The sequence below is a fragment of the Notothenia coriiceps genome, unplaced genomic scaffold (assembly GCF_000735185.1).
Source record: "Notothenia coriiceps isolate Sejong01 unplaced genomic scaffold, NC01 NC01_scaffold00003129, whole genome shotgun sequence".
NCBI lineage: Eukaryota > Metazoa > Chordata > Actinopteri > Perciformes > Nototheniidae > Notothenia > Notothenia coriiceps.
The window spans coordinates 111,893-120,390 of NW_011335830.1; the positions used below are offsets into that span (position 1 = coordinate 111,893).

General features: G+C 39.5%; 1 protein-coding gene across 1 annotated transcript in view; it reads left to right on the top strand.

Annotated features, from left to right (window-relative positions):
* The window catches only part of LOC104941103 (transmembrane protein 65), a 34,804-nt gene that overhangs the window by 21,394 nt on the left and 4,912 nt on the right, over positions 1-8,498 (top strand). The window contains exon 6 of the mRNA XM_010766151.1: positions 4,231-4,273. Coding sequence (XP_010764453.1) covers positions 4,231-4,273 — 43 coding nt within the window. The remainder of the gene's footprint in view (positions 1-4,230; positions 4,274-8,498) is intronic.

Below are 8,498 nucleotides of genomic sequence, written 5' to 3' on the forward strand. Positions count from 1 at the left end.
CTACAGCAGGCTCCACTTCAAAACTATGCACCCTAAAACTCACACTAATTATAAAAAGCAAGTTACGACATTTTGATAGGTTCCGGACCTTTGGCGCAGGTGGGGAGATTTTCTCTAAAACTGGACCTCGTTGCATTTTAGTTGAATACGCCCCTGGTTAGCACGAAAGAAATCATTGAACTTTAATGTTCAAGGTTTATGGCTGAAAAGCATTCTAGTTTACTATCTAGTGTAATATTATAACTTACGTTTCCGGGAGCTGTTGATAACACTATACTGGTCAAAGGCAAGAGGTCATTGATTTTGTTTCTAAGAGTAACAATTTTATCATTAAAAAAGCACATAAAATCATTACTACTGAGTGCTATGGGAATAGAAGGCTCAGTCGAGCTGTGGCTCTCTGTCAGCCTGGCTACAGTGCTGAAAAGAAATCTTGCATTATTCTTATTCTCATTTATTAATGAAGAGTAGTAGGCTGCTCTCGCTTTACGCAGTGCTTTCTTATATTCATTGAGAGTAATATGCCAACTTAAACGAGATTCTTCAAGTTTAGTGGAACGCCATATCCTTTCAAGTTGTCTCGACTTTTGCTTTATTTTGCGGGTTTCGGCATTATGCCATGGAGCTAGTCTATGTTGTTTTATTTTCTTCTTTTTCAAAGGAGCAACAGAGTCTAATTTTATTCGCAGGGCATCTGTAGCACTATCAACAACGTTTTCCCGCCAAGTTAGTATTTTATAAATCGCAAACATGGCGTAGAAACAGGCGTACGCCATTTTTTGAGCGTATATCCCTTTATAAATGAGGCCCCTGGTCTCAACTCCAGTTTTTCATCTCAGTTTTATCACTCCCTCAATTTCCACAGCAGATGTATTGTTTCTCATTGCTGCTACATTGGGGACGTGTTGAGGTGTAAATCAGGGCTGCAGTTATCTAGCCCAGTCACGAGTGATGTAGCACCAGTGTCAAGGTGGGTAGTCAAGTCCACTAATCATAACTTCAGGAGAGAATAAAGCTCAGCTGCCTCAATAAAGATTAGGATTCAAAAATAGGCTACTGCTGAGTGGTGCCAGTTACAACATTTAAACCTAGGTAATGATGGGATAAATGGTTTCCCTAAATGATAAGCTTTTCATTAGGTTCCTATATTTATATTTCATTATGTTTTTTAATACAACGTTCTCACTTTTTTTAATAGACATTAACACATCCTGGACATCCTGCATTAACACATCAGACTGAATAAATGCTCTGAAACCTTTATATATTTTCCTCTCATCTCTTTTACACTCACCTGCCTTGTTTTCAACCTTTTTACAGCTGTAGGCACCTATCCGCAGATTCATACCCACCTATATGTAGTAAATCCTGTGTGTGTTAACCTATGCAAAGTAATGGGTGGCTGTGTGTGTTATTGTTGTTGTAGAAAGCCTCCAGGTATAAATGGGTGTTGCTCATAAACATCAATCACCATGACTTACAGCTGGTAAGTGATCCTTGCAGCTCAAAGCAAGAGACACCGATAAAATCTTCCCACTGCCTGCCATTTGTTATTTTACGGCCCATTTGTCCAACAATAGACATTGGTATAATGTACAAGCAGACAGTATTCTCGTTTTACTGCAGGTCTAGAAAGTTTTTGTGAGATATTTATCCATCATAAAGTTATCATGTGATAAAAGAACGAGGGAAGGAAATCTGAATCTTTTTGTGGTGAAAATAGAAAAACTCTGTCTGAAGTCAGTCCTTCTCTGATATACAACATCATTTATTGATCTAATTATTAAGATTGATGGACAAACTGCAAGGCTGCTCAAAACAGTGTCTTCCATGGTAGTCAAATTCCACAGAATTGCTTGAGAACCACCTCGTTTGTTGGTGTGAGAGAAGGATTGCACCTCACTGTGGAGGAGGATTTATATGTAAGCTATCGCCTCAAAACCATGGGTGCTCGAGCTTTCAGCTGCTCCGCTCCCAGACTCTGGAACTCCCTGCCAATACACATCCGACAGTCTGATTCCATAACAAAATTCAAAACCCGCCTCAAAACCCACCTGTTCAAACTGGCATTTTCTTTATAATCTGTACCCTGTGTCCTTTTGTGTCCTTTTGTAGTCAATTTCCTGTTGTTTGTCTTTTCTTACCCCGGCTGATACTTCACTAAATCCACTGTTTTAATTTGTAAGGTAAAATTGTAAAAAATGTGTAAATGTACATTTGTAACCCNACAACCATCAGCTACAAGTGGACATGGAGAACTACATTAACTATATGTTGCTAAATCCACGCGGGGCATAAACAGAAGGGCAAACCAGAGCCATATAATAGAATCTACCTATCTATCTATATGGCGCTGGGGCAACCATGCTCGGGGGTCTTCTTCGCTGCTTTTGGTGTATTTTGTGGCGAAAGTACAGCGCCACTTACAGGCCCGGCATATGTACTACAGTGTCTCCAGCGCTCCCGAGCGGTCTCGTGTGAACGGAATACTTTTTTGATATCGTATTCGGTTCGTTTGCGTTTCGCATGCGTTTGCGTGTAAATGGGGTCTTAATCTAATGCAGAGCATCCGGAGAAACAGCAAGTTAAAAGCAAACAGCCGACCATGGCGTGTAATTATATTTGAGCATGGACCTATAATCAGGCCTGATGGGCTCTTCATTACATCTGCCTCCTCAGGGGCTTACACAAGGTACTATATTGTATAACAACAGCACATTATTACATTATACATGTTTTAATCACTACCTGGAGACCCTGAACAGATTGTTTAGCAACAGCAAGTGTAACAGCAAAGGGCGAGAGAAAGTTGTTTTTTAATTCCATAAAAAGGAAACTATTGATGTTGCATATTTAGAAAGAATATACAGAAGAAAATACATATTTTGAGTGTGTGTGTGTGTGTGCTGCAACCAGGCAATTAGTTATATAGTTTGGTATTGCCATTAGTCACAGTCAGACTGGGATCCTGCTCAGTGCAAGCTTTTGAAATATCAGAACAATCTCCTCATTTATACCTACTTTGTTTTTTCCTAAATTACAAACATGCCCATTTTTCTCCCTCTTGCCTTGCTGCTGTCCTTCCCCTTGAAGTCATGACAAAGTCATCAAAGAGCTTCTCACAGAGCAACATGCAAACATCCTCTATTGTAGCCAAATGAAGATGCACCTGTAGGCAGATGAGTCTCTTTTGAACCAGTTCAGTGTCATTGGCCTGCTGCCACACATGGTAAAAATCACAGCACACATTTTCACTAATTAGACCGTGCCTGCTTCATGTCTTATCTTAATTAGTCTGTGCCTATGTGATTGTTGTTCAGATGTATAACTACAGATTGTTCTAAGAAGCGTGTCTCTGCAACCAGTTTGGGTTATTTATATGTTGTTACACATAACCTTGTTGCTACTTAAGGAGAAAGCTTGACCTCCTGCCAGAGTTAGATGGAGAAGTGTCTTCGGAGACAGAACTGCTGCTTTGTTTCTTTTCCCCTGAGGATGTATGTGACCCTGCAGCAACATAAGCCTGAACTCAGGGTCACGGTCAACAGAGAGCACACGAGCTAAGCAAAAACTTTATCTCATTAAGGAGCCACTACTACATCAAGTAGTCTTTTTAAAAAAACGTCTCCCTGCTCCTGGTCTTTCCCCTCCAGTTCTGCTTCTCCTAGTGACAGCATCCCTGATATATTCAGAGATAATCAACACATAGCTCTGCACCTTGTTCTTGTTTTAATTACCCATTCCAACTTACCCTCATCCTCTTCTCCTGTGACACTTCTGCTTTACTAATTATTCATGTGAAGTTATTCAGCCCAGAAGTGAGTCCACAGCGCTGTGGTCTTCAGCATTGCATCTTTCTACTCAATGAGCCCACAATGCATATCATTTTAACTTATAAACGATTATAAGACTTCATACTTTTCGGCTAATTCTTATGCTGACTTCATTCTGATGCACATGTATTGCACTACATCCACATTCCAGATGTTGTTCACTAGGTCTTTCCCAACACCACGCCTTACATAATGATAGTGAGTGGAATGCATTCATCTGAAGATATACATGCCTCTGAGTGGAACAGGGAGAAGTGTCATTTGTTGTGTTTCAAATGATGAATCGCTCAGGTTACACAGCTTCTGCGTCTTTTGACTTGTGGCTGTCCTCGATACAAACCTCCATTCTCATTTCTCAACTCATTTTGTAATCATGTCTGTTTCTCATTTTCCACAGCTGCTGCTCTTGGCAACCTGGTGTCTGATCTGGCAGGACTAGGGTAAGAAATGCACACATACACAGACAAACAAATCATGGTATGTCTTACTATCAAAGATTATTACTGAAGTGTTTTTCCACCCAGGTATACACACATTATAATACAGAGAGAGTGATGTGAAGGTTTACTACGCCACTCCACTCCCTTTGGTGAATACTAAGTCATTTAATTGCGTACTAAATGGTAATTATCCAAATGAGCCCAGAAGAAGATAAGCCTGAGCAATAAGGGAGAAAGACAAATCGAGCCACCAGAGGTTTGCGTCTCAAAGGTAAGAAAACTGTGCACAGAGATGAATTGCTTTGAATAAGAAAAGCCACATAATTAAAAGTTGATCAAGAGAGTCTCAACAAGATTTGTCTAAATGAGGAGTATGCAGTCACTTGATAGTTTAAGTAAAACAACATTTGAGTTCAACTAAATCCTGATGGTATTCTAGTTATTCATAGATGTAGATGATATTAGTCACTTAATCCATCTTAAAAGCTTTCATAAAACACTGTTTGAAAAATTATAGGCTTGAATCTGATCTTGATATTTGGTTGGAAAGATCTTTATGCAACATTTTTGGTTTTTGGTCTAAAATCAATTCTGTCAACCTGTCATTTATAAGCGGTAATTGTTGGTTGTATCGAAGGGAGTGTCATTTTTTTTGCGTAACCATGCTCTATGCAAAGGTTATAAAACCATTCCTATACTTTTTCACAGACTGTATGTTAGTGCTGACAACCTCAAGCCAGAAAGGGTCATGTTTTTGATCCTTCAACTTTCTTCATCTGTATTTTTCTTTCAACTTAAAAGACATACTGTAGACCTATATAAGAACAATGTCTGCCAGGCTTGATCCCAGCTACAGGATACAGTTGTGTGCAACATTAGATTTGGTCAATAAAAGCATGATGCTGATTTGAATCTTTTCATTGGGTTCCGTCAGATGATTCATGACGGTTACCCACTTCAGGGCTGTGTGGACCTCATTCAGCTTTCTAACCTGCCTCCATAATACTTAAAGTAGCATAACATGACATCAACCAGCAGCCTATTGGTTGTATCTCAGTGAGTATTAGTGATATAACATATTATTCCCCTCTCTCATGTAAATAGAGAGTCTGCTTAACAGAGAATGTAATTGACGGATAATTAAAACAAAGCCTTAGAGACTGTACTTCGGTGTACTTCTGTGTGAGCGTCTCTGTTTGTCACTCAATCAAAATGGGACAATGGAGCCCTTGTGGCCACTTTGTCAAGGTGACACTCGATTAGACCAGACAACAGAGGCGTTTGTATCTTGATGGACTCACAGCAGTGAGTGTGAAGGCTGTTGGTCTCAGTGGAGATCCTGCTGCTGGTGTTCCTCACCACAACCTTTACATTCCTTTCAGAGGGGGCAGGCTGAGGTGCACACATGTAAACCTTGTGTTTAGATTACTCAGGGAGTCAGTGGCCCTTTAGTGTCCACTGAGAGCTGAGGAGGTTGTGGGTCACAGATGAGTCAGATACTCTTTCAACTCTGTGTTTTGCAGTTTTAGTGTTTATTTGCCCAATTGCACTTGAAACACTTGACAAGTAATTGCTTCTTGGGAAGAACAATAATACATTTGATATATATAGCACACTTTAAATATTTATATAGGTTTGCTATCAAAATAAATAGACTGTTCACTTATTTATAAATTCCGACTTCTTGGCATTTTGCTGAAAAAATCTATAAATGATTCAAATTGTTGCAGATTTATTTAAATTTGTTTTTGCTAATATATCAACATATCAATGAATGGGCTCTCTTTGCTGTTTTCATCATATTCACTGTCTTTACCAACAGCAAATGTAACAATACCAGAATCAGTCTGTTCATGTACCCCTAAATGTGTAGTTTATAAGTTGTTTGTTGAAGTTGGCTTGGATTTTATTTTCCCTCCTAACAAAATGCACTCGAGTTCACTTGGAAGAAGATCAAAAAGCACATTTTCAGGCAGCCTGGGTGTAATGATGTTCAGTTAGAAATGCTCTCGTCTACCTAAGTGAGACAAATGAAAGGCTCCAGAGCTTGATTACAATTCTGCTTACAGGCTAAGTGAACCTCAGCTTCCTTGTTCATTTGTTAGGAAGACTCAAAGAAAGATCACCTTCATTTTGGTTCCGTTCAGTCTTAAAGTGTGAATAGTTGTTACACAAAGAATGTCTCTTTCAGAATACACTGGCTAATTTTCAGTAGGTGGCCTCCATTTCAAAACCTTTTCTAATTTACTTGACAAATTAAATGTTGTGTGTCTACATACATCTATCCAATTAGAAAATAATCCAAGTTGTGCATAATTCTATACACCTGTATTATGAGTGCAGAGCTATTCTACAACACATTAATATGTTGGACATTAAGTCTGATATATGAATATGTTCCTTTGATAAACAGTGGCTATACATTGTTATAGATTATTTGTATCTAATATCTGTCCATGTAAGAAAGAATTGTCTGCAGTGAGAGCAGGGATTGGTAGCAGGAGAGGATGTTCATGTGCACATTATCCAGTTTCATCACAGTGACACCCAGTGAAAGTGAAACAGCACAGCTAAGAATATGTGTCCCCACAGCAGCAGTGTCTTTGGTCAATACACAAGGGATTTTGTAGCAATGAATGTTTGTAAACACCCACAAGACACTGACTGAGCGTGTGTGTGTGTGGGTGGGTGCGTCAGTGCCTGTGGAGAGCAATCTGTGCAGCTATATCCACAGTGTGTGTGTGTGTGTGTGTGTGTGTGTGTGTGTGTGTGTGTGTGTGTGTGTGTGTGTGTGTGTGTGTGTGTGTGTGTGTGTGTGTGTGTGTGTGTGTGTGTGTGTGTGTGTGTGTGTGTGTGTGTGTGTGTGTCTGTTGTGGCAGATGTAGGAACCAGCTCAACATTATTGAAGTCCATAATTTAGCTCATGAGTCCTTCTGACCGTGGTTACGGATGCTCCCATCGCTCAGCATAGTCTTAGCGGCTCCTTCTTGGTTCCTTAATGCATTAGTGGCTTTCTGGGGCAGCCTGTGAAGCTTTATTTCATTCAGCAGAGTTTGAAAACAGGACAAAAACTTAGGGAACTCATATAAGTGAGCTATAGGGAATAGAAAAATGCTGTCCCAAATGCATTCCTCTTTCCTGACTGTGATTTATAACCCTGTGATGTTATCTGTACTTCTCCCTCTTAACCTATTGCATACCGGCATAGGATGGAGGGTTTTAACTGGCCATCCGTACACCTTAACACACATACACTCAGGCTCTAGCTCCATAGCTCCTTATCGTCCTCCCAAATATGCTTCTTGCTACATTTCCCTCCCTGACTGGACAGCTCCAGCTCCAGCTGCAGCTTATTACTGTGAGCAGTGAACTGAGGATCCATCAGTGCCAGTGAATGAGCCAGACCTCGGTCAACAAAATATTGACTGGAATTTATTTGTATCCAACTGCTTGACCTGCTCTTTTTCTTTGACATATGACAGCAAGGTACAGCAGCTCTCCAGATACTTTCAATTTGAGTTATTATTCAGGTCATAACACTGTTACTAAGTTTGAAATGAATTCAACATGTATATTTAATATGGAGGCTGAATTACCAACCAACAAAGTGGCCCCAGAGCCTCGGAGGCCTCAAAGGCTCAAGGTTGTTGTTTTGAAAGAACAACTTAATAGTAATTAAATTACAAATGCATGCAATATGCACCACAAAAGCACAATTAAAAACCTGAGCCATGTTGTAAACAGACCATTAGGTTTAAGGCCACTCTGTTTATTGTGTTAGCTTGGTGACATTTAGTTTTACTGTCATATTAACAAAGATTGCAGATTTTATTTGCCAACATTGGGAGAGAATGACTGTATTTGGGCTTTTGTAAATACATGAGGGTTCAACTCTTTGTGTGCTTTGAAACCAATCAATCAATCAAAAAGATAGAATTAGATTTCAATTCTATCTTAAAGGCATATTTGACCAAAGTTATGGCGAACATTTATATTATTCGTAATATCATTTTGTTTCTATAATAATAATAATAATACATCTTATTTATTTGTGGATTCATCTTCTTATTATAGACACATGCATTTCCAAACATGTGGTCTATCTATGTTGTAAATGTATTATCTCTTTGATTTACACACGGCATCTATTGCACGTCTGTCCGTCCTGGGAGAGGGATCCCTCCTCTGTTGCTCTCCCTGAGGTGTCTCTCCCAAGGCACGACAG